The following is a 26,487-nucleotide window of genomic DNA, read 5'->3' as shown; positions in this document are numbered from 1 at the left end:
ATGGCAAGTGTGTCAAACCACTTTCAGGCTCCAGTGTTAAACAGAAGTATCATCCCAAAACAGGCAGAAATTTGTGCCATTAAATATCAGTCTCCATTTGTAAGAAATGTCCCAATAAACAGATTTCACAGTTAAGCATATTTTAACTGCTTGGAATGTAACTGACTGTTATGGATCAGTGAGAATCACTCTTGAGAAGTTATTCTCCTTATTCCAGAAAAAAAAACAAGCACTTTTTTCATAGAGTGGCAGTGAATGTTCAAGTAGCGAATATTGATTTGATTGTTCATTTCCGTGTACTGTTTTTGTCACAAACAGTGTAGTCACTTTGTTGGAGTTTCTTTGTGTGGTGTCTCCAGATACACTCATCGAAGTGTCTGATCTACTGAAATGAAAAGAGATTCTGGGTTTTGTTTCTTCTGAAGAGATTGACTCCACTGCAGGAGCAGTGGAAGCTGAGCTGCAGCCCAGCTTCATCCATCTCAACAGTTACAAAATGAATGCTTTTTTATTACTTTTATCAGGGCCAGCCAGGACTCCTTGGATCACAGGGGTTCCCTGGACCACCGGGATTGATGGGGATCCCCGGACTGCAAGGTCCTAAAGGTCACAAAGGTGAAAGAGGACATCCAGGAATAAGCGGGCCCAAAGGAGAAACGGTAACTTTTGAATATCAGATGTTTTAGCTGACGAGCAAAGTACTGGATGGAACATCATTTTAATTGTGCTGTTTTACTCTAGGGGCAAAGAGGAGTCACTGGTTTCCCAGGGGCGGATGGCGTTCCTGTAAGTAGCAGTTACCTCTTGTTTAAGAAACCAACTGCAAATATGGCAGACTGTGCTAAAGCCTTTGTACTTTAATGTGTCTGGTCTGAATTCTGTATCAGCCACATACACACTGTTAAGCTAAGGGCATTTCTGAACTAAGTGGAAATGCAGATGCTCAACAACGGGATAAAATCTGTGCTCCTGCTCATTCCCTCTGATAACCAAGGCCCATTTGCTTTGTTTTTTGGAGAAATCCCCTTGCAAAAAAAAAAAAAAAAAAAAAAGGACAAAAAAGGAAGGAAATTCCCTGTGTCTGTGTCCCTAGAGGTTACCCAGAAAAGTATGTTCTTTTATAGGAACAACATGTGAGATAAGTACTTCACTGGGTCATGCCTTAATTATTTCAGAGCTATAAAGCATGGAGACAGACCAGTAATTGTAACCATTGTTATGTGGTTTGTATCTCACACAGCATGCATGAGATTGTCTTAAAAAAACTATATAGTATCTAACTTTGAACAAATTCTCCAGATCCATGAAACTGAAACATTCAAAGAAGAAAACCGGGTAAAGTTCACAGCACAGTATTTTCCCAGCTTACACTTCTTTACATCTTGTGTCATAAAATAACAAAGAAATCTGAGTCATTGGAATCCCTGGACAGAGTTCCCAGGCTTGGGTTTCCTTTGTAGTGCTCCCTGACACCAGGGCCTTGCTCTGCAACCCACACATCCACATCCACTCAGCTTTCACCCTTTTTTGTTTCCTGAAAAACTCTGTATTCAGTTTCAGGGCTTTCTTCTCTCTCTTCTCTCTCCTTATCACACTTAAAAGAAAATCAGAAGACCCTATTTCCCATTCCTATGCAAAATTCTGTAGCCTCATGACATCATACTGAGTTGTTTTTCAGTGCTCTGTCTTCCTGTGAATATATCACTCTCCTGCAAAGCTGTGTTACTAGATCTGGACAGCTTCTGCTACCTGAGAAAGTTTTTTTGTTTTTGTCCTGCTTTCACAGCCTCTACTATTGCATTGTGGGGGATAAATGCCTTTGGATATTATTTGAACCTGCATGCTCATTGTGTACTGCCCTCAAGCTCCTTGCCCTTCTCATCTGGTTATGTTCACCAACCAGTTTTCCTAGGCCAAGACATGACACTGACCATCGGAAGGCAGATAGGCACATATATGAGCTTTAACAGCAGAGTACTAGGATATGGGGCTAGAGACCAAGGGAGGATGGTGAGAAGCCTGAGTCTATTCTGGAGTGAGGAATGCAAGCACTCAGTGGAGCTACAAAAGGACATGGACAGATTTTTCTTCTAAGAAAGGGAGCAAAAGCAAAGATAAAACCTGCTCTAGGTAGCGAAGAAGAAACAAATGTATTCTGTTTATGTTAGCTTCTGTTCTGTCCTGACTGAGTCCCCTGGAAGAAAGCAAGGGTAAGGGCAGAATTGCTTTTCATGAATCCCAATGCAAACCAGTAGTAACTGCAATTAAGGTGAACACAAATATTCCAGTGGAAACCCATTATAAGGCAGGAGTAACTTTTCCCTGCTTTCCTGTATCTCAAAGGTTTAATGTGGAGCTTCTGCAGTGCCCTCAGCACCCTTGGTTTAAGTCCCTCTGGTTTCTTCCCATCTCTGTACTTATAGCTTCATCATGGCACTTAGCAAGCTCTAAAGGCATCATTGATTTTTTTCCTAGCTTGGAAGCTATTCACAGCCAGTTATGAGCCTTTCTTCCCACTCCTCCAGTGAAAAGCACTGAAATTCTGAACAAACCCATTTCTTGGTGACTCCCTTCAGTTTCAACTGGCTTAGTTCTCTGCTTAACAGAGACTGTATTGAACATAGCTTTCTTACCCTTTCTGAAAGGTCCTTCAACTACTCATGCTGTCTGGGGCATATGGTTCAAGCTGCAGCTATATTAAAAAAAGGCACTGTCTGTTTTTTCTTTGAAAATCATAGTTTCCCATGGATCCAAGCCTTGGGCTTAATGTGAGAATGTCTAAATACTGTGTGACTGCAGGAAAAGGAAAACTAGAAACAGATGGATAGATAAACACTTTTTTTTTTTCCTCAACAGGGTCATCCAGGGCAGCCGGGATCAAGGGGGAAGCCAGGTCATGATGGCTGTAATGGGACAGTAGGTGACCCAGGTGACCCAGGAACACCAGGACACTCTGGTTTCCCTGGTACCATTGTAAGTAGCCGACAGCAAATAAATACCTGTAGCAAAGATCATTACTGAAACGAATTCCAAGTGTGTGTTGGAAACAGATGGAACAAAAGATCCATTTTGGCCCACCAGAGCATCAAGCATCCTTGTGGACCTACCATAGACATTCCCCATAATGCTTAGGGCTGTCAGGTCTGCTCAGAGCTGTACCTGTCACATAGATCCTGCAGGTAGTTTACTTCAGGAAAACCTGCACCGTTTCTGATTAAAGTAACTTTTTTCTTCCCTACCTCATGCCCAATATGTTGGCTTTCTGTGAAGCAATAGGTACGATCATGCTGAAGTGAGCACTGGAGCTCCTGGATTTACTAGCCCGTATGTGAGCTGTGATATGCTCCTGTAATATCACAGTGACAGCAAGTTCTTCCTCCTCTATCTTAAATCCATTTTCTTATGTGCCATGAGGGTTCATACTTGTTTGTAAATCACAAATTTTCAAATTTAAACAGTCTCTACCTTTAAACAGTAATGTGTGCATATTCATGAAAAGCCTTACAAATATTTTAAATTACTCTTAACTGATCATGTGTTTGCAAACAATATGAGATTTTACTCTTTTTTTTTTTGCTCACAACCAGGGAGTTCAAGGACCAAAGGGCCAGAAGGGGGAGCCCTATGTACTACCACCAGACATCGCCAGCCGACATCGGGTATGTGTGCAGCTCCTGTGAAACGATCAATCCATGCTCAGGAAACTTTTAAAAACCAGTGGGGAGTGAGTTTGCCTCACATTCTGGAAGAAGTGTTCCCAGAGAGCCACTGTGATTCTGTGCGTGTTTTTCTAGGCAGCTTCTGCTCTCTGATTACAGAAAAGCCTATCTGATAACCTTGTAAGTAATGTCCACTTACTTGCAAGGACTTCTAGTCCTTCTGGATGGCTTGCAAATACAGTTGGGCAAATACAATAACCTGTCCATTAAAAAATGTTTGGATGATTGTGCTTCTAAATACAAGTTCAGATGTTCTGGTTCAAATATTATCTTCTTTATTCAATGGCTACCTTTATATCATTTGTGGCAGAATCATTTCTGTGTCCGAGTTTTGTCCAGTAATGATACTATTAGATATTATCACCCTTTCTTTATAACTTCCATGAAGGAGTTGGTTGATTTGTGATAAAATATGCTTCAATATATTATTTATTTATATAGAAAACTCCAAGTATTCTTATGGATGCTTTTACATTATCTAATCCATAAAATCTGGTTTTTAATTGTTTGTGTCTTTTTCTCACATGTATAGTTTTGTATAATTTGAAAATATCAGATAATAGTAAGCGCTATCATTTACTGTTGGTGTATAAATTGTGACAAATTTAAATACAAAACCTACGTCTGATCTGTTCTGAGCACATAATGGATCTGCCAAGTTCATTTGTGTATATTTTGTGCCAGTGATGAGTGCCAAAATATATCTTTCTGTTGACATACTTGCAGCAGCCTTTGTTTTCTACTGGAATCTTTTCCTTTCAGAAACTTCTTACATTCCAATCACTTGTTAGCACTTAGTAATGACTACAGAATTGCTCAAGTATTTTGCAGTCAAAGATTGATACTTGCACCTGTATCATTTCAGAAAGGAATGGTTCCACAAATTATTCCATTAACTAAACTCAAGTTAACTCAATATACAAAAAATTAAGATATTATTCAAAATGATTGAAAGTGTCTGGACTGAAGACCACATTATTTATGGACGTTGGAAAGTCTTTGCAGCAGAACATTTTTGGATCCAATTTACAAAAACATTTCAACATGTACTGCAGTTAAAATATGTGGTCACTGAAAACAGTATGTTCCAAGTGCTGTTCAGTGACTCAGAAGAGAATCAAAATGATTTGGTAATTCCCATGCAACTCATGAAAAATGAGCTTGTACATTTCAGCTAAGGTTGTATCTCTGATTATGCTACTGGTTAGGTAGGTCTTTCAAAATGAATCGAATATGGTCCATTGTCCATCTCAGCCTTGCAGTCTGGTTCCCTGACTTCCCTGGTCAACTTTGTACTCTCCGACTATATTGTATGCAACCATACCATATGTAGAAAGTATAAAATCAATCTACAATAAAACACATTAGGTTATGTCAAAATATTCATTGAATGTGTCTGTATATAAGGATTCATTAAATTATTTAGAATGCATTTTGAAATAAAATTCAATGAGAAAATATTTAATTTTGTATATCTTGTTTACTGCATTTCTACTTCTTTGTTTTCTTTAGGGGGAGCCTGGGGATCCAGGGTTCACTGGTTTTCCGGTAAGTAGTATTATAGCAAATCGTATAAAATTGTCTGTGGTAACTGACATCAAAACAGCATTAATTGATGTTTGTGTGTTTGTTTTTCTATTTAAAGGGAGCTCCGGGTATACTGGGTATTCAAGGACCTATTGGTCCAAGAGGACTGCCTGGGAGACCAGTAAGTATGTTTAAAATACTTTCTGTAGTAAATCAACCTAATGGAAGAATCATGTCAGCAAGATCCATTATATTAGCCTGCAAAGTAGCAAATGAAGTGAAAAAAATGGGTTTTAAAAATACTGTGTACTTGGATACAAAACCTTGAAGAAAGCGCTGAGGCACTGATTCTACAGTGCTGAGTATTGCACGAAGAAGTGCAGTACTTTCTTTCACCTTGTGTTGCCTGAGGCTCTTGATTTGTATTGTATTTCTTTAATTTCCTTGAGTGTTTCATTTGAAAAGATTATTGAATGCAATCCATTTAGATATCTGTGACCCTCTATGCTGAGTTATCAAAGATATCAGAATCAAAGTATATCATCTTTTTGCTCATAAATGATATTTTATTAGCATTAGTTAAGTTTTCTCATTAGGTTTTAGAAAACAGTTTTATTTTTAGGTTTGTTTCTTTTTTTCAGTCGTTTTTATCAAAAGTCAGTGTTTACTGCACCAGAGTTGACAACTGCTGCTGAATACTTCTTAGAGGAGATTGTGTTCTCTCCATATATCATTTTCTACATTTCTTCCTTGCCATGGTTAATGATTTTATGGGCGAAAGCAGATGTTCAAATTCAGTATACTTCATTTTTTTAGGCTTGCCTTATTTTCCCTGTAAGAAATAGCATAGCATTTGCTTGCTTTGTTTTCTGTTTGCGTTTCAACATTTTATTTTAAATCTGCTTTACATCACTGATTTTGAGGAAAAAAAAAACAACAAAAAAAACACAGGGCTTCTTAAGCAGCCTCTATACCCATCTTCCCCCCCAAAATTCTAGGACTACGTTCATAGCATGCTAAGCCTTCCAAAATTTCATTCTCTGCAGTGTCTGTAATGTCATATAGAGTAAGCTGCACTGTATATTTCTCCTCTGGACCTATTGAAGTGAAATCTCCACAGACCTTTAGTTACTGTTTGTCTATAGTGAATCCTGAAATTTCACGAGCTTCACAAAGCCTACAATGTATTCCCAGTTCACTGTGGTCCAGCCCATGATGTTTTAATTGTGGCAACATTGCTTTTTGAACACTGCCACAGGAGATGCATCTCCACTATCTCCAGCTCTTATCAAAGCTGATAAATTTTCATAATCTCTAAAGCTGTGATTCTCCATTGGGAAGGACTTAGGAAATGTTTCCAGGTTTGTACTGTCCTATTTTCTGGAATCCTTGACCCCACATGGAGGTAAATGTGGATCCACCAAGTTCCTGCTGAGCCCCCAGTGGTGGACGTCTGCACAGCGCATCTTACCTGTAGTTTAGGCAATGGCTCATAGGCTGCTTGACTAGTCAAAACAGATCAAGTTCTATTGTTTATTCACACAGAGATACACAGCAAGACAGAGAGAGATACATAGCAAGTGCAGTTCTTGACTGAACGTTAAGGTTTGCCCTTGCAAGTTGGAGTTGATTTTGCATAACCCAAGTTGCATGCCCTTTAGGGCTCTGTAGGTGGACTGAGCTCCAGGAGCTCTGCAGCTCTCTTTTATTATTTGTCTTATTCACCATCTACTTCTCTGAAAAGGTCATGCTTCTTATTCACCCCACTTCTCCACCATTTGACTTTTTTTTAATGTTTAGAGCCCTTTGGAGCCCATTAACTACCGTAATCAACTGAAGCAATGCAAATTGTCTGTCCAATTAATAGCACTCCTAGTACTCTTAAAACTAAGGCAGCATTTTTTCTGTTTCAGTTTTATTTCTCACCATCTTCCTTTCATACCATTCTGTACAACACCAAATTGATAATCTAAGATGTTAATGGTAGTTCAGCACACTGATGCTGTACCAAGACACCAGTCTAATGTGTTGTGTCTAGTCTAGGGATGAACATAAAATGTTAACAGGTCAGGATCCAAAAGCATAAGTTCTTATTGCTTGAAATAAAAATGGAATGTAATTATGTCTAAGCTGAGAGACTTTATTCTGTTAGGAGGGATTACTGTATGACTTAGAAGGGTATTTTTCAGAGCAGTAACACAGCTGATGCTGCACTGTTAGTACATAAAGTGCTAAGGAATACACTGCCTTCCAAATACACTTCTATTTCCAACATAGAGTAACTGAGCTCCTGCATGCATTGATTACAAAGCAACAAGTAACTTCCTCCCCCCTATTGTGTTTCTCTAGGGACCACCGGGGCCCCCAGGACCACAAGGACCACAAGTAAGTCTTTGTGTCTAAGTCATTTCTGTTGATTTTGTGTCGCTGAGGTTTATCCAAGACTCACTTGGAGGCAGCGAATTAAAGAACCACAGGCCACTCCAAAGGCTGTGTAGCACAAGACTTTTTGTGTTGGCTGCATACCACAAGAAGCTAATCTTACACTGGATCAGCTGCCCTGAAACGAGTAAGCCAGTTCTAGAGCCAGATTTTATTTGCTACTGTAGTTACAGTAGCTTCCCTTGAGCAGAGAAACATGGTCATCTATGCAATATTCAGTTATATCTCAGCTGAAAAAAATATATATGAGCTAATTTTTCTGACTCACTTGAGTATTTTAATTTAACGTCTACTAAAAATTATGCAAAATAAGTGTTTGGTCTTTACTCAGTAAATGACTCAAAGTCTGTTAAAACTGGTATCATGACATTTCAGTTAAAGTCATCTTTATGAATGTTTAGGCCTATAAAAATTCTTTCTTTAAAATTACTTCAAGTTAAAACTTGACTTTTACTTGATCACATTTCTTCAGTGGCATCCTACAGAATTCTAAATCTGAAAAGCCCTTTCAGAATGATTACATTTAAACTTTACATTTACAAAGCAGAGTTGTTCTTTCTATAAATGCTCGCCTATTGCTTTTGCAGGGCAACAGAGGCCTTGGTTTCTATGGAGAAAAGGGTGAACAGGTAAAGAAAAACTGATTGATTAGTGTCACTACGGAAGGGCAGGTTGATATTGTTTGTTATTTATTGAGGAATCTATTTTAAATGTTCTCTTAATCTGTGATTTTATTACATAACTTCAATAGAAAAACAAACAAGTATAGCTTTGAAATTAACAATAATCTGCGTAATGAGTGTCATAGCTGAACTAACTTCTGCATGTCCTGGTTTTACTGTGCTCTCATTTAAACCAAGACAAATCAGAGGTAGTGTTTCTGAAATGTCTAGAGCCAGACTTCCTTGTATAAAGCAATAACCTTTACACTTATTCTGGAAACATACACAGCAAGAGCAAGTATTGCTTTATGTTTGTTTATCCCAGAACAAAATAAATTTGTTTCTTGCCATCAATTTATTTATAGATTTAGAACTATATTACTAGCAGGGGAATTACTCTCTTTCCATTCACCTTCGATTCCACTGATCCCCCTGTGCAAATCAACAACTTGACAAGGTATTGTAACTGTTAGTAGATGTACCTTTATGTTTTTCTTGCAGGGCTCCCCAGGTCCTCCAGGTCCACCTGGGCTTCCCACAAGAGAACTGATTGGTGCCCCCACTGACAAACACAAAGTAAGTACAGAATACTTTGCCAAAATGGAAGAAGAATTAAGAGCCCAGCACTGTAAAAACCAAAATATCATAGAAAAGAGATTTTACTTACAGTGCTTAGAAGGGATTAGTACTTCAAGACAAATTTGCTGCTTTCCTATAGCTTAAATCCCAAATTATTTATTGCAACTATGGTGGCTATTCAGAAAGCACTTCTCACAAGCAGTGACTAGAAATGCCCTAGCAAATTAGTTCTTTCTGTTTAAATAAACCCTAATACACAACTACTGGCAATCACTGACATCTTCTGGTTCTACAAGGAGAAATACCAGCTGAGAAATCCATTAGTATCTCATTCTCTGTAATAATGAATGAAATTATCATGCTGCAAGAAACGTGTTTTCAGGGAAGCAACCTGAGCTGTTGTGTATGTTTATGTAAGGTGTCTATGGTGCAGATGTTCAGATACCTACAGTCAAGGCTTGTCCATATGCCTTGGAGAAATTCTATACCCAAAGATACAGCTTATTCTTATCTCATACTCCATATAAACATTTTTTCATTGAACACCAATCCAGACCTAAGTAGTCCTTAGTCCTAAATTTGAAGCTACTAAGTTCACAGTGCTTATACCTTTTCTGCAGAGAGATGAATAAACTGGTGTGATACTGAAAGATCTAAAAATGTCTTTGATGCCAAGCTGGAATTTCCTTGACTAAGGAGAGATGTCTGCATATGTGCTACTTGTCTGGACAGCCTTTATAGACAATGGAGAGATAGATATAGTGAGATGATCTTAGGCTGTGATTTGTCTTGTCCTAAGGGAACTTCCACATCTGATCAGATAATTCACAGAAAAGCAATAAGTAAATCCTAGATAAGATACACTCTTCACACAGGCCTGGAAATACCCTAAGGTGTTCAAACTCATAGAGGCATCTTCAGAAAAATTATCAAATATACAAAAAAAAAGCAACTTTCTTTTTAATGTAAACAGACCTTCCACATTGCAAGTATACCGATAAAGAGTGGTGGTTTTTCTCTTGATGAACATTTTTCACTTCATATTAAAAAAAAAGAAGTTATTAAGAGTTATTTTAGAAGTTATTGAAATGTGAATGCCTAAAATATCTGAACACTTTTCTTCTTTTTTAGGGTGAAAGAGGAGAGCCTGGACAAAAAGGAGAAGTTGGACTTCCAGTAAGTCAATTGGAGAACGCTAAGGACAAATAATAAGTCAGAATTAATACTGGTGCATCTTCATTGATGTGATGTAATACAATTATGGAGCAACATTATCAGAGGCACCAGTTCTGATGCTTTAGAAAATCTAAACAACAATATGATGCCTAAGAGCTCCACAGTGTGATCTGTTGTTCTTTTATTGGTTAACCAAAATAAGATCTAACCTCACACATTTGTTAATTTTAGCCTTAACTATTAATAAATCTCCTTACTTCTGCTGGTCTCTGACATTTAAAAATTATGTAAAATTCCATTAAGCAATTCTGTATGGAAATTTTCTCAGACTTCTCTCCAACACATGTCGACTTTTGGCCTCGTAGAGCTGTTGACTGTGAAAGTAATCCCATGTGTTGCTGTATCATTGAGAGCTGCCAACCAAGCTTGACTGAATGTGGTTTAGTTAACTTACATGCAATCTCTAGTCTGTCTAAATAGCGGTTCCTTTTTACTTCCCAGAGTGGTTTAAAATACAGCCTTCACCAATTAGAGATGCCTCACTGGGCATTTTGCAGACCTTTATTTTCTTAGATGGTCTAGTCAACTTCCCATTGAGGTTATGGGAGACGGCTGCAGTCTGAATCCTGCTACAGTTCCTATCCAGTCTTTCTGCTGTTGATCAGAATTTAGACATGAAGGATTTTGCTGTGACTCTATTAGGAAAGCCACTGATTTTTGTCCTGATGTAACAGAGTGAGATATGTTTCTCTCTTTTTTTTCTAATAGTACAATGCCTATGTTTGCTGAATAGTTCTCTCAAGCTACAGTTAAGGCATAAACTGGATTGCTTACTTGGCTGTATATCAGAACAATTGATTTGGCTTATGTTTAGAGTCCCAGCTAAAGAAGTAGTACAGTAGGAGATGATAAGAGGGAAAACCTGTCCTCTCCCTAATGTCCTGATCGTGTTATTGTAATGAAGAAAGCATGATACACTCTATTTTAAGGACATTCGTTCTCTTACATGCAGATATAATAAAATCATACATGTGTTAAAATGTTATCTTCTGTTTAGCATTTTCTTTTTGCACATCATGTAGAAATATGTTGAACTGACTGTAATACTTCCTAGGGCGTACTTCTGTTTGCTCCTGAAAAAGGCGAAGAAGGGGTAATGGGCTTCCCAGGACAAAGGGTGAGTTACTCATTGAAGGTAAAATTCATGCTGCTGAATATGCAAGTCCAAGCTGAGTCTTTGCCTTTAGGTGCAAAACACAGAGTACCAAGCCCCAGAAACAAGAGCTCTTCAGCCTATATCTTTCAAGTTCTGGCCAGCTTTGAACTCTCTGATATAGGAAAGGAAAAACTACATTTTGAACTGGTAACAGAAGGGCCCTACATGACTCACAGATATACCACCCGAAGTTGTACTCATTTACCACTGCTCCTCCCCTGATCCGCACCATAGACTTCATTTCACTGTTTCCACCTTAGCCCTTTTCAAAGTGTGGTTAACAAACCCAAGTTTGACTCCAGTTACTCACTGACCCCAGGAGAAAGCAAATTTAAGTACCGTTACCTGTCACACATATGAATGCTTTCTGGGAGCAATGTTTCTAAAGTGCTTAAACAGTGTAAGAACAGTAGTCAGCATACATTTGTTACAAATCTCAGGCACTTTTAAAAGCTTAAAATCTTTGAGGTCGATTTACAATGTATTGATTAAGAAGAAGATAAAAATTAAATACCAGATTATTAAATTTCAGATCTTTCCTGTTTGCATCATACATTAATCTCATTGAAAAAGTATCTGAATTCTGATTGTTAGTTTTAGAGCTTCAAAATAACTGTCACATTTATTTTATCTGAGAAATAAAGAGTTTGTCTTTATGTCATTTCTTATTTTACTAACTTTAATGTGCTTACATAGGGGCTGCCTGGTAACGATGGTTTTCCAGGACTCACTGGAGAAAGAGTGAGTATTTTCTACAGCTGTTGTTACCAACACACATGTAGGCAATCTGTCTGAAAAGTAAACTGCAGAAGACAAATTCTGCATGTAATTGCAACAAATGTAGTCTAACAAGCATCATCTGGATTAAAATATCATTGTGATTTTGGGTCAGTTTATTTCCTCATGAGTGCGAAAAAAATAGTTCTCTAATTAAAGTCTGCTTTATCATTTCAACATGAGCATGTTTTAAAAACACCATGAGCTGTCATTGTCATTGTTCCCATTGCTACTACCATGATTTCTGTAATTTTCTTCCCACATGTGGGAAGTTATTATTTGGAATAGATTTCTGCAAACACAGTTGAGATCCATGTCTGTGGTACTTTTTGGATATCAGAAGTTAAAATAAAAAAGAAGAAGGAAAGTGATAAATACACCAGTTAAATCTCTGTCCCCATGGAAACACACCCAAATATTTAAAATTGCATTTTATCAGACCAGGAAGAGCTCATACTTTCTGTTTATACTCAGAAAAGGGCCTGTTCAATTAGCATTAGCAATCACTTCCGTGAGATTTTCAGATAACTGTGGGATGTATGACTTTTCCATGTTCCTCCATCTTTTAACTGGTTTACAGATTTGTAAGGCACAGAAGTAATAACATGAAACACAGGGGAAAAAAAAGCATGAGAAACATGAAAAGTAACAGTTGTGCAGCTCTTGAATTGATGACAAAACCTGGTGGTGTGGAAAGGAATATGCTATCCAAAATACATACGTGGAGAGAGTAATGCAAAGTCCATTAAAGCCAAATGATTGACCTCAACTTAGGTTCATGCTCTGGTGAGAAACCGTTAATGCCTTCTCCTTACTGAAAGTGAGTTCTGGCAACAACTTTAGTGAAATGTGTATTGATTTGAGCAAGTATGAAGGGGAATAAGATGCTCAATCTGCTATTCACAATAACCCCATTTCTATAGTTTTTTTAATGATTTGATTCTTAAGAAAGAGAAGACAGTTGCCCTGTAGTTCTTAATTAGAAAGCTGCTGGCTTCACTTCTAATCCGCCAGCTCCACCTAGTGTAAAGAAGTTTTATACTTAGTTCTTAGCACGCTCTTTTCTGATGGCTTGTCATGGGCGTGCTATTGATGCATGCAGTTTGATTTGTGGTATCTTGCTGAGAGCTGTGGGATTTCAGGGGCTTTAAAGTTGTGAAAATGTCTTCTGGGGCCCACTATGAAAACTCGTGCTCTGTGTAGTTGTTCCTACTGTGAAATTCAGGAGATGCTGTTTTAAATCTAACTAGAGTGAACTCTACAAGTCTACTGGCTTTAGTGAAACTACTTTAGTTGGAATCAGTTAAAGGATCCAGACACTGTTTTCTTCTAAAAGCTCACCTTCTTAACACTAGTCCTTTTCCTGAGTACATATGAATATTTTCTATAGAGAGCAAAGGTTCCCAAAATTAACAACTGAATAAAATGCATAAATTCTTGTCTCTTCTGTATCAGCATCAATGAAATCTGCCCTTTTCTGTGGACCTCCAGCGGACAAAATATGCCTTAATGTGGTGGAATGCATTGTATACTATTGTAGAATATCCCAAGGTGGAAAGGACGCATAAGGGTCCTGGATTCACAAAAGACCACCCAAAAATCAGACCATATGTCCATATAGCAGATCCCTCTGGCCCTTGGCAGGAGCTAGATTTGGCCTAAGAGTTGGAACAGTGAAGCATGAGGAGACTTAATGGTATCATCTGAATTGCTGCACACCAGGGAAACAAACTGCTCTGCTCCATTGCATACTTCTCACTGTAACACCATAGCAGGCTGATTGCTGCAAACAACAAACTTTATTGTCTCTCTGGTAAAGGAAATGTCAACCATTTTTATGTGTATTACAGGGTTTTCCTGGATTTGATGGTCAACCAGGTCAATATGGTCCTAGAGGAGGCAAGGTACTGCTTTACTTCCATTTGCTAGAAGTGACAGTCCAGGTGTAATTTTTCCTTTTCTTTTCTTTGATGTAGTAGCAATTGAAATGTTCCTTGTTACTGTAGAACCAGTGACATTGTTTATTAACTGAAATGACTCACATTTCTTACAAGTTGGGTCAGTACTTTCAGAATTTTGTTTCTTTGTGTTTCATGCCTTTGTTTCCATTTTAAAAGAAATCCTCCAGAATAATGATTAAATTTGATGCCTCAACTTCTGTTAACAGGGGGAGCAGGGTGAGATGGGTCCTCCAGGGCCACCTGCATATGTTCCTTACCGCATTCCAAGGAAAGGTACGTCTCCTTTGCTTAGACTGCACATCTCAGCTAGGTTTTATCACCTGCTACGTAGATCAAAAGCATTGAAGTCTGAGAATTCAACACCTTCAAAAGCTTTGGATTGCTAAACTCTTCCAGAAGGCTTAAGTGTCTTACAAGAGTGCCCTAATTACCTTTTTGCAGGCAGATGCTTCTTTGTCTCCTGCTGAAGCTGGATTAATAGACAAAAAGCATCCGTACATTCCTGAGTCCTCAGAGGAAGAAAAAAGAAATAAATAAAGTATCCAGTGAAAGTAAGAAAGGGAGAGTCTGTGTCTTTCATAGTCTGTGGATAAAATGCAGAGGCCATTCATAGTGCCAACAAACAGCTACCCTGAAGGGCTGTGGTGATTCTGCTTGGCCAGATTAGAAACACACAGCAAGTGATGAAAGTTTACAAAGGCCAGAACTTACAAGGAAAGCACTAAGAGGAAAGATGATCACATGCTGTTGCTCCATGCTGTATCCTTACACTGCAGAGTTTGCTAGTCTTATTGAAAGGAAGAATGTCTGGAAATAGTGAATAGTTCTCTTCCTCTCAGAGAAAATGGATAAACATTTAAACATTGTTTAAATCACTCAGAATACCTGCCAAGCATTTAGTAGAAGGAGAGACTCTGTGGAGAGAGGAGAAAGCAAGCAGTGTGATGGAATATCCTGTGCCTTTGACAAAAGGACAATACTTTCCTCATGCAATAGATGGGCTAATATAGATGCTTCTGGTGCTGTAAAGCAGAGCAAAGCTCATATTTCACACGTTGCTATAATGGCAAATTCTTGTAGGGAAAAGAAGGGGTTGTCCTCAGACAGGTCATCAGGCAAAGTGTAGTTCTAGGAGCATATTGGAAAGAATCGAGGGATGTTATTACTGGGCTTAGTGGCTCTACACCATTCCTGTTCCAGATTATGCTCAGCCTCCAGATATTAGGACTTTACAGAAATCTATCTGATATACTTGTTTATTCGCTCTGAGACAGCATGAAGTACCACATTTCTGTACTTTAAAAGCTGTCTTTAAGAAATAATGCTGAATTGTAATATTCCAAAGCAGGTGAAGTTCCTAACTCAAGCATTTTAGGAGTTAAGCATCACACTAACATGTTCAGTGGTATTGGGATTGTCTTTCAGGTGTAAGAGGTGATCCAGGCTTTCCTGGTGCTTCTGGACTACAGGGAGAACCAGGAGAGCAGGGAGATCGTGGGCTGCCTGGTATTCCAGGATTCTCTGATGGTAATGTCCCAGTAACACTTGTTCCAGCAATTTAACATGTTTTAACTGTTATGGGATTGAGGTGGAGAGAATACACCTTTACAATTAACTGTATCAGTGAAAAACACAGTGCAGTGTGGTAAAAAACTGCAGTAGCAAAAACTGAAAGGTGCATTTTACATTCCTGCTTTGTACCCAGCGAGTCTCTGCAAAACAACTGAGGTAGAGATGATGGCAGAGCCTTGCTTCAGGACCAACTATGGATTTGCTCAAGTGAAAAGTCCAGTTATGCTTTTTGTTGTACGCTAAAATGTCTCCGTTTTTCCCTGCTTGCTGCATGCAATTGTAGGAACAGTCCTTTCTGTTACCTTACAGCTCTTTGTGCAGCACTGGTAAGAAACTGTTCTGAGTTTCTTCCCCTGGTTCTGTTTCAGGAGATGCAGATAAGCCAGGCTTACCTGGAGAAATAGGACCAAAAGGTGAAAAAGGTGAAGAAGGATCTCCTGCTTATCAAGCAGGCCCGCCTGGGTTTCCAGGTAGACATGGCGAACCAGGACTCCGTGGTCCACCTGGTCCCCCTGGAGCCCCAGGTAAGTTCAAGAAGAGAGGTGGTGAGAACTCAGGAGCATCGTTGCTTATTTTAGAGATAACTGATGGCAAGACGAAGTGAAAAAGTAGATTGGGGGAATGAAACAGAGTGGGTGGTGGAAAGACACATTGGATAGAAGTGATGTATGCTCACTGATGAAAGAAGGGTTTGCATGACTTTCAGACATTCTTGGCAAAATTTGAGAAAGAGGTTTGTTGCAGGCTGGTGGAGATATGGGCATTCTATTCTTAGACTTGCATCCTGCTCTGGTAAAAATAATTTTCGTGGCTTGAGTTTCAAATGAATGATGTGTACCGGCACTCTGGGAAGAGTGTCCCATTAAGTGTGCTACATTGAGAAGGGTCTGGCATGAAGGACACTGACTCTATACTGAGTTTAGCAAACAGATTAAAATGCCAAGTTGTGGAAAAGTTCATTTTTTTGTCTCTGCAGTCCAAGAACTCTAACATACTAAAAGAAGTCGTACAAAGGATCATCTAGATGGTTAGGGAACTGAAGCAGAAGACACAGAATGGGTGGCTGTGAGAGCTGGGTTTCTTCCTTAGCCTGGAGAAGAAAAAAGCTAAAAGGAATGAGGGTTGGACACAATGATTTCTAGAGGTCCCTTCCAACCCCCACAATTCTGTGATTCTGTGAATTTTACTGCTACCTTCATGTAACTCTCTCAAGAGGACACAGTGAAAATGAAACCAGACACACTGACTGAGGAGCACAAGTGGCAGGGCAAGAAGAAAACTCTTCCCATCTTTGGGGGTACTCAGTACTCAGCTGAGCAAGGCCCCAAGCAACTGGTGTAATTTTGAGGTTAGCCCTGTTTTGAGAAGAACACTGGACCAGGTGCTTTCCAGAGGCCATTTCTAACTGAGATTGTGCTTTGTCTCTGTGAAATGCACCACACATCAGTGCAAGAGCAGGAGTGGAGAAAAGGATTGCAGGAAGTTTGCAGGAAGATTGCAGGATCCAGAGCAGGTGATCTGTGTTACTGCAAACTGTGTTGTGCTGAGAGTTAAAAACAAAGGAATTCAGGGTGAAAGAGACCAAAGAATGGAAAGTATCGTCTACCACAGCAGGAAAAGAAGTAATGAGGAAAAGAAGGCTGTAACCAGAAGTTTCAGACGTCATGTCCATGGTAGCAGTCCTAGGCCCTGGGGATATATGTGTCAAGGGCATGTCCTGTAACCATAGAAAATTAAGACATTCCCTAGCACTGTTTTTCAGACAAGAAAATCTCCATGCTGCAGCCAGTTCCTGGTCACTGGAGTACACCAGTTCTGCAGTTCAGTCAGGGACAGAGGGAGCAACAGTCCAGGCAGGCTGGTCTGGTGGGACTTTCAACGCTGAGTAATAGGAAAGATGAATTCTTTGCAAGCAGGGCTTGGGAATGCAGAGACAAGAAATGGACCTTTTGGAGTAGGTGGATGTATCAGAACAGAGAGAGAAAGGAAGATGAAGCCTGGGTAAGTAAGATGGTAGAGGGAACATCAAGACACAAATGGAAGTCACTGAGAATGGATTTGGGAAGCTGTGAGAGGGGGAAGAAAAACAGCAAGAAAAGAGGATTTAATTACAACTGACTTAGTGACTTTAGGAGAAACAGAAAAGGGCAGATGCAGTCCAACTTGAACAGGGTGGAAAGAGGAGAAGCCAATCTACAGCACATTAATTTATCTTCTTGCTCCAATAAACTTCTAGGTTCTCTCTTTGGATTAAAAGGACAGGAAGGGACACCAGGCAGACCTGGTGCACAAGGTTTTCCTGGGCCAAGAGGACAAAGAGGACCTAAAGGTAGGTTATAATAAACATCTCACAAGATGATCTGCTGTTATGCATTGTGTAAACCTTCCATTGTTATAAGTTTTAACTAAGTCTAATTATGACATATTCAGGGACCAATGAATTTGATCTGAGGCTAACAAAACAAGTAAATATAATGTTAGTTTGTTAGAAGGAAAAAAAAAACGTGGTTTTCTCAAATACTCAAAAATACTCAAAAAGTATTTTCAGGTGTGTATATATATATATATATATGTATGTATGTATATGTGTGTGTATATAAAAGGTAAAGCTGGAAGTGTTTGTTGTGACAGTTTTCTTCTCTTTCCAATCCATTTCCTTAGGCGAAGAAGGTGACTGCAGTAAATGCCTTCTGAGCGATGAACTCAGAAGAGGCTCTACTGGCCCCCGTGGTCCTCCTGGTTTCCCAGGAACCCCTGGCCAGCCTGGGAGAAAAGGAGAACCTGGTGATCAAGGTCCACATGGTATTCCTGGCTACGCTGGAGCAAAAGTGAGATACTTATTTCTTGAATGCATAGTTCTGTACATCTACCATAAACAAACATCAGCTATTCTCCATGAGAAAAAAATGATGAAAAGTGCAATTTATTTTCTTCTGTTCCACTCCTGTAGTTTTCAGATTGATACAAAATACCAAAAGATAGAAGTTGCTAAGATGGGAATGAAAATATTTTACTTTTCCACATAATCTAAAAATACGCTTTTCGTTTAAACAAAGCTATTTCAGCAAAACTGTAGCACTGATTATGAAGGAAAGCAATTTCAGTCATTCATTCAGAATTGTTTCTGATAAGAGGCAAATGTCAGATATTAAATGTAAGATTCTTGTTTATAAATATGTAACTTATTCCTGAAAACCACTGTCAGCAACCCTGATTAGAGTGCCTTGCTAATAATTACTCACTTATTATCTACTCTTAAAAGTGCTGTATTTTGTCCCAATGGCATCCTGTTTTCTTGCAGTTAAAACTTTAAGAAGTTACATCCCTCAAGAGTTTAGAATAAGATTTTAGTAAAGCTAACCCAAAACTGATTTTGTTTGTGTACAGATAATCAGAGCAAATCAAATGCTTTTAGTTTGTACTTTTGGCTGTCTGAACATTGGAAAAAAAAAAAAAAAGCTTACTTGCTATTAGCTAGAGTTTGGAGTTTTTTAGAAAATAAAAAGCTCTATTTTCTGTGAGTCATGAAGAAAACTGATGGATTTTGAGACGTTCAGTGTTGAAACTTTGGTTAAGTTTTACAAGTTCCACAATTTATTTTTGCCTTTGAAATGAGCAATTTTATTATCTTCAACCTAGAATTTTAGTTTCTGTAGACTTAAGACATATAGAGATGTCATATCATAGTAGAATACTCAGCAACAGAGCCCTGACTTTATCTCAGTTTTCGATCTGCAACAAATTCATCATAAAACAAAGAAATTACTTTAATTATTCTTAGTCCATATTCTCAGCAGATGTGAGTCCCTAATTGTCTTAACATGTTCAAAAAGTTACCTGTACAGAAAATAAATATATTTAATTTAGATCAGATCTATGTGAACTTAATGAAAACAAAACTTTATCCCAAGCAATGGTCATTCTTTTCTTGCGGAGAAAGAGAAATTAGAGTAGCTCTAAACCATTTTGAAAACATCTGTGTGCTAAATTGCATGATGCACATTTAATCCTAGAAAGCAAAAAATAACAAAGTGAACAATAATAATGCAGTGCAGTGTTATTGCTGAAAATTTCTGCAGTGATGTAGTCAGTGATATAATTATATTAAGTTCCTGAGATTTCTTTTGGCCTATAAAAAGCATTGTCCAAAAGAAGCTTCTCTACAGGAATATATAGATGTGGTTTCACTAAAACACATGAGGTAAATACAGACAGGTGAAACAGGGTCCTTTTATTCTAATTTGGTCTCCTACTTCAGACTTACAGAAGTATGAACCTATATTCTTTAGATGGCCTTTTGTTTCCACACATGCATACTTGATATTCAGTGAGAGGAAGGTAGGAAAAACATGTATGGCTTATATGATGTGTGCATGAATATGATTTTCCAGAACAGTCAGATCTAAATGAATCTGTAATGTTGAGCCCTTGGCATCACCCATGTATTCAATCCCTTGACTCAGAGCTCTTGTGCAGAAGGCTAGTAATGCTACTTTCAGCTGTGCTGTTGTGAATTGTGCACTGTAGGGAAGCAGGAATGCCAAAGACTCATCTTTAGCTTCATCACAGCTTACCTTTGCAACAGAGGAAATCTCTCTCCTTGGAGACTTTAAATCTTGACTGGACAAGGCCCTGAGAAACCTGCTGTAGCTGTGAGCAGCAGCTTGGAGTGGGGACCTCCAGCTGTCCCCTTCAACCAAAATCTTTCCTGTGGGGCTGTAGATTGGGGTAGTTCACTTAATCACTGTGTGCCTAAGTTCATCTCTCATAAATGATGAAGACGCTGCTTTTCAAGCCCACAATGGTGCTGTGAATCACAATCCATTGCCAGCCATGCAGCTGTCATTTTTTGTGGTACTGGGAAGGAGAAAATGCAGGTAAATATAACCCAGAGTTTTGTTACCATGGTGCCAAAATGTTGCTTATGGCATTTTCCTTACTGACAAACATTAAGTAATTTACTGCATTTTCTCTGATGCAGTTCTCCAGCTGTAGTCACCTATAGGACTTGATCTTACAAAAAGCCACAGATTTCCCCATGCTATCCTCGTGTAGAAGCACCCCTACCATGCCACATAGGCATTGGTCCTAGTTAGAGCATGTTAATAAGGATTCAGGCACAAGAATAGGATTACTGAAGAAGAAGAAATAGAGAGAGTAATAGGAAAGCATTATGGTTGTGGTTTGTTTGTTTCTTTTTAAGCAGGACAGTGAAAACACAAATCTGGATAATTATTTAAGTGTTTTTCTTTTGTGTTTTTGATTATTTTTTTCCAATTTATATAATACCAGGGACAATCGGGCCTAGAAGGATTTCCAGGACCAAAAGGAGAAAAGGGAGATTCAATATATGTAACTACTAAAGGTAAAGTAAAAATTCCTGTCGCATCTATTTTGAATCTATTTATACCTTTTGTGAGAGAGCAGTCTCACAATGAAAGATCTGCTTTAGGCACCAAAGGAATCCGAGGAGATCCTGGACTTCCTGGTATCAGAGGGGAAGATGGTTTCCCAGGCAGAGATGGATTAGATGGTTTACCAGGACAGCCTGGCCTTCCGGTAAGTAGCAAATTTTAAGAAGGGAAGAAAGGACGACCCGGGGAACTACCAAGGGGAAGATGGTGGAACAGATCCTCCTGGAAGGTTTGCTAAGGCACATGGAATACAGGCAGGTGATATATGATAACAGGCATGGCTTCACCAAGGGCAGGTCCTGTCTGAACAGCCTGATGGCCTTCTGTGATGGCATGACTTCATCAGTGCACAAAGGAAGAGCCACTGGTATCATGTCTGGACTTCAGTAAGGCCTTTGGCACAGTCCCCCACAGCACCTTCTGTCCAAACTGGGAGTAACAGCTAAATCATTTCCACCACACTCAAATTACAGATGCATTTAATTCTGAGGATTAACAATCACCATGCTGCCTTAACACAACTAAACTGGCCTTGCTGATATAACAGATATCAATTTTACAATCAGATTATTTTGAACCACCTTACACTTTTATTTCAATTTTATTTAAATAAATAAGTGGTGGTATGTAACCCACTTAGGCCAATTATACATAAGAAGTTTATTTGTGATAATTAGTGGTTTATTATCTAGCCTTGTGTAAGAGATTGTGTGTGGCATTTTGGTAATGAGGGAGTTAACAGTTTCCATCCCCAAAACGTTGGTCGCGCCATTATTTATGTGCTTGATAGTATCTCTTCACCTATAACAAATATTGTTTTGAACCACTGGGTTGCTCTTGCATGATATATGAGGATGGACCAGAGCTTTATCATCCAGTGTGGACTGCAGTGGGTTTTACTACCAGTAAAAGTGGTACTTTTTATTAAATCTGTAGATGGGAACATTTTCTGGTGATGTTCTAAAGATGTTGATTTAATATTGCAGTAACATCACTAGAGTAACAGATCAAGAAAGATCTGCCCATTTGGGCACAATTTTATGTCAGCTTGTCAAGATCTAAGAACTAAATGCCACACCAGGACTAACTTTCACGAACCTCTAGTGATGTGTGTGCTTTTCCCCATATCCATTCAGAGCTTTTAAGAATGGGAAGTAAGGCCATCCACAGCACTGATTCATATTTCCCATACACTCTTCAGTGGCCATCCTTTTTAGGGGAATGCTCCCTATAACAGTGATTTTCTCATGCCTTTTCCACTGTGGGAGTTCTAAAATAATGTCTGATTATTCCAAATATACTGTATTTGCCATTTTGCTTTATAAAGCTGGGGTGCAATACCTGAGGACTAGTTGCCTATAAGATGTTGTTCACGGGAGTAGTTCAGTTGTTTGAGTTTTGTTTCTTCCTCAGTGAAGGCAGAAGTGTGTTCATTTCCTACTTTCCACAGGGAGATGGTATCAGAGGTCTCCCTGGGGATCCTGGTTATCCAGGAGAATTAGGCCCAAAGGGCTTTCCAGGAGAAACAGGCCTGCCAGGTGGAGGCTTTCCTGGCCCAAAAGGATACCGTGGTCCTCCAGGCGACCGTGGAACAGATGGAAACCCTGGGCCTCCAGGTCTGCCTGGTCTACCAGGAGAGCCTGGCCAACTAGGTGAGAACAGTTTCTCTGTCTTATAGTAAATCCTTAGGAGAACATTACAGAATTGTGTATACAGCATCTGTTCAGCAACATAGTTGAAAAGGTAGCATTTGGTGGAGGATTAGATGAGTAAAAGGGATTGATTTGATTAATTGTCCAGAAATCTTAAAAAAATAATAATAATTTCATTTAAGGAATTGAAATAGCACCAGGGAATGTGTTGGTGTCAGCAATTAAAATATTCTGAATTTTAAGCAGCTGCAGGCAATGGAGCAGTGTTCTGCCTTTAGATTACTTAGAGGTGGATTTCTCTGTTCTCTACGCAACTCTGTCATTTAATTGAGCAGAGAAAACCCTTTATCTGCCCTTTAGAGCTCTTCATGGTATCTTTGCAGCTATCTGAGCCCCTTTTGGCATAAGATTACCAGGACTGTGTTCACAAAAGCTCAGGCTCAGAGTGTGTTATTTGAGTTCAAGATGCCTGGCAGAATATACAAGCTGAAACAGGCACCTGTCAACCCCACGCAGTACATGTGACATGTGAGCTCCTAATGCAGATATTGTTACATTGCAGGCTGTAATTAATATATGGATTGAGTTCAAGTGTTTTTGTTGCATATGGTTTCTCCAGTACATAACTCATAAAATAACAGATATCTGATGTTGTAATAGATGCTTTGTTTAGAACTGAAAGCTTTTTAGATTTTTCTCTTAAATGATGGCAATCCTTTCCTGTTCTTTGCTCGTAGACTGTGGGCAGGTGATTGAAGATTTTCCTAGAGGAGATGCAACTGAGCCAATATGGTCAGGTACTGAACATACAAATGGCTTGAGCATATTTTAACATTAAGTTTTAGCGTGGTTGCTAGGACTTCATACTTCCTTTCTGCTGACTGCTCTGAGTGTATTAATTGTAAGCTGTTTGAACTTCAGGTCACAAATACCCATGCATATATGGTACGTAGTTCTAAAGTGATTTAATAACATTGCACGTTTTCTAAAATTCTTGCAGTTTTACCTCTGCAATCCAGAAATTCTTTGCTCAAGTGCTTCTGAGTGTTTGTTGTGATAAAAGAATATTACCATGCAATCTGTATCAACAGAGCCAGAAATTAGGTTCCAAAGAGAATGTAAGAAGCTTTTATAAGAACTCTAGTGAAGAGTTTTGATGCAATCTGACATGTAAAGAGTAAGAACCTCCAGCTGTAGCAAAATATTACTTATTTATTGGTATAAATCGCCTGTGGGAAAACAAAATGTCTTTCTTATTCTGATAATACAGCTGTCCATTACATTGATATGGCCTAACTAAAGAAGCCACCACCACGGTCTCTGTAAAATAGGCAGAATAGTGGCTCTTGATTAAATTACTGGGGTGGATCTCAGCGTGAGTTCTCCTCAGAGAATACCACCCATGACCCATGTTGCGTTGTTGTTGTTTTAATGAAGAATGAAACTTCTAAAATTGGGATTTCTACTGTTGATTTCATTCACCTGTTTTGACGGTGTTGCCTTAGCTACAGGCACGGAGCTGATGAGAGACAGCATGTGAGCACATATGGTGTGACTAAACATCTTTCTTGGCAGGTGGAGGCTGTGTGAGGCCACCAAAGGGATCTCAAGGCAATCCAGGACATCCAGGAGCCATAGGTAATGTTTTGTCTTCGTCTTTTTTCCATGCATTCACTGTGTTTTGAGAGAGATCTTGCCAAGTCTAATGTAGTTGAGACTTAGTGGACGGTGTGTTTTAGAAAGGACAGAGGAGGAAAGCGTTGACTCAAAACAAGCAGAGGTCTAAGCAGCAAGCAGCCTTGGTGGCTACAGTGTTCCTGAATCGTAGAGTATCCTGAGGTGGAAGGGACCTACAAGGATCATTGAATCTAAATCACACCCAATAATATACCCCAGCTCTATACTCAATAATCAAATCCTGTTTGAGAGTATCGTCCAAATACTTTCTGAACTCTGGCAGGACCTGTATAGCTGCTGTTAAATAAGGTGCTTATTTTCTGTGGAGAACATACAAATAAAATGCTTGCAAAATAAGCATTGTTCTGAGTTAAAACTTTTCTCTTACTACTCTTCAACACAATATGTTAACACCAACTAGCATCACGTAATGAATTACTGAAATACGTGGTAAGCAGTGGCTGCACTCTCCATCTGCTGCATTCTTTCTCCAACATGGCTTTTTAATTAGAACACAAATGAGCAGAATGAATGAAAGTTAGTTATTACAGATGGGAAACAAAACAAAGATGCCATTTAGGTAAGAGAAGTGTTAGAATTTTTCATTGAGTCTTGAAAACCTGGGATATTTCCTTTAAAATGCTTTCTGAGGAGTTATTGTTTATATAAGGGAGAGAACGACAGCCCTATACTGCACTTGGAAAATGCTTTTCATGCTGCAAAGCCTATTTATGTGCTTTCAATTCTGTGCTTTCAAATTCTGGCCTTTGAAAGGTTTCTATATCTGCTTCACCAAAAAAAATAATAATAAAGGAGAAAGAAAAATCAGCAGCTAAAACCACATAAATTGATGTCTAAACACTAGAAATTCTCAAAATTAAAGTATCAGAAGGCAAGGGATATTTTCTTTTTTTGTTAGTTAGAAGTGGAGAAAAACTTACAAACTGAGTTGTAATTCACGATGGCACTAAGCAACAGCATTACAATGTTAATGTGTGTTGCTGACCTTCAAGACTGAGCTGGGAACTTATAAAGTGCAAGGAGCTGGGGTGTGGAGAAAAACAGAATGTTGCATGAGGGTTATTTTAAAGGAACTTCTGCAAATATCTGGATCTTGAATACAATGAATTGATGAGACTCATGTAATAAAGCTAGTGCATGAAAATATGTGTAAATAATACAGTTTTATAGACATAAAAAGAATCCTACAAGATGCTTGCAGTTCTTGAGATGCTGAGAAACAGTAATATGAGTTCAGTGCCAAAGGAACGCGTTTTTAGGGCACAGCCCTTATTTTACTGTCTAAGCTATAAACCTGCACTATTACAAGTTAAATAGCCTACTTACTATTTTTGTATCCAGTTTCTAGGATGATTAGATCTAACCTTTAGCCTTGTATTTCTTTTTTGGTTATCTAAACCAGTCATTTCTTGTCCTGTGATCAGTTTAGTAGGGAAAGGAAAATTTTGTTTCTCCTACACTATCTGATTTGTGCCCATTACTATTGAGCACTTTTCCTTTGACACTGCCTTTTGACCTTAAGCCGAATTCTGGCTCTTCAATGAGTTAGTCAACAAAATCTCCTTGGGAAATCTCCACAAGGACAACGAAGCAGAGCAGAGCTGGAAGATATTTAAAGAAGCTTTACTTAATACATAAAAGTTGCCCATCTCCAGGTGTAGGAAGGCAGGAGACCAGCATGGCTGAACAGGGACCTGCTGGTCAAACTGGAAAGCAAGAGGAAAATGCACAAGCAGAGGAAGTAGGGGCAGGTATCCTGGGAGGAGTATAGGGTTGCTTCTAGGCTATGTAAGTATGGGATCGGAAAGACCAAGACTCAATAAGAACTGGCATAGGTTGCCCAGAGAGGTGGTGTATGCCCTATCCCTGCAGACTTGCAAGGTCAGGCTGAACAGGGCACTAAGCACCCTGATCAGGCTGTAGTTGTCCCTGTTCATTGCCAGAGAGTAGAAGACCTTTAGAAGTCCTTTCCAACTCAAATGATTCTATAATTCTAAAAAGCTTCATTGCAAAATATTCTTCAAAGAAGTCTCCAGAAGTTATAGACCAGTGATTTTCACCCTAGCCATTTACATACTGTTAGTCTTAAAAT

The 26,487-nt window shown here is 38.9% G+C and overlaps 1 protein-coding gene across 1 annotated transcript in view; it reads left to right on the top strand.

The window, feature by feature from the left end:
* COL4A2 (collagen type IV alpha 2 chain) overlaps positions 1 to 26,487 on the top strand; it is a 130,677-nt gene that overhangs the window by 82,485 nt on the left and 21,705 nt on the right. Inside the window, exons 4-26 of the mRNA XM_065741008.1 lie at positions 525 to 659; positions 742 to 786; positions 2,857 to 2,973; positions 3,588 to 3,659; positions 5,232 to 5,267; positions 5,365 to 5,427; positions 7,596 to 7,631; positions 8,276 to 8,317; positions 8,852 to 8,926; positions 10,061 to 10,105; positions 11,220 to 11,282; positions 12,018 to 12,062; positions 13,949 to 14,002; positions 14,266 to 14,332; positions 15,485 to 15,586; positions 16,000 to 16,155; positions 17,868 to 17,960; positions 18,293 to 18,459; positions 20,924 to 20,996; positions 21,084 to 21,190; positions 22,496 to 22,697; positions 23,435 to 23,494; positions 24,273 to 24,335. Coding sequence (XP_065597080.1) covers positions 525 to 659; positions 742 to 786; positions 2,857 to 2,973; positions 3,588 to 3,659; positions 5,232 to 5,267; positions 5,365 to 5,427; positions 7,596 to 7,631; positions 8,276 to 8,317; positions 8,852 to 8,926; positions 10,061 to 10,105; positions 11,220 to 11,282; positions 12,018 to 12,062; positions 13,949 to 14,002; positions 14,266 to 14,332; positions 15,485 to 15,586; positions 16,000 to 16,155; positions 17,868 to 17,960; positions 18,293 to 18,459; positions 20,924 to 20,996; positions 21,084 to 21,190; positions 22,496 to 22,697; positions 23,435 to 23,494; positions 24,273 to 24,335 — 1,918 coding nt within the window. The remainder of the gene's footprint in view (positions 1 to 524; positions 660 to 741; positions 787 to 2,856; positions 2,974 to 3,587; positions 3,660 to 5,231; positions 5,268 to 5,364; positions 5,428 to 7,595; positions 7,632 to 8,275; positions 8,318 to 8,851; positions 8,927 to 10,060; positions 10,106 to 11,219; positions 11,283 to 12,017; positions 12,063 to 13,948; positions 14,003 to 14,265; positions 14,333 to 15,484; positions 15,587 to 15,999; positions 16,156 to 17,867; positions 17,961 to 18,292; positions 18,460 to 20,923; positions 20,997 to 21,083; positions 21,191 to 22,495; positions 22,698 to 23,434; positions 23,495 to 24,272; positions 24,336 to 26,487) is intronic.

This window comes from Cyrtonyx montezumae, unplaced genomic scaffold (genome assembly GCF_038088225.1).
Source record: "Cyrtonyx montezumae isolate F1298 unplaced genomic scaffold, pur_monq_1.0 scaffold_3, whole genome shotgun sequence".
Taxonomy (NCBI): Eukaryota; Metazoa; Chordata; class Aves; order Galliformes; family Odontophoridae; genus Cyrtonyx; species Cyrtonyx montezumae.
Note: the sequence above shows the minus strand (reverse complement) of the source record. Positions and strands in the feature narration are given on the sequence as shown.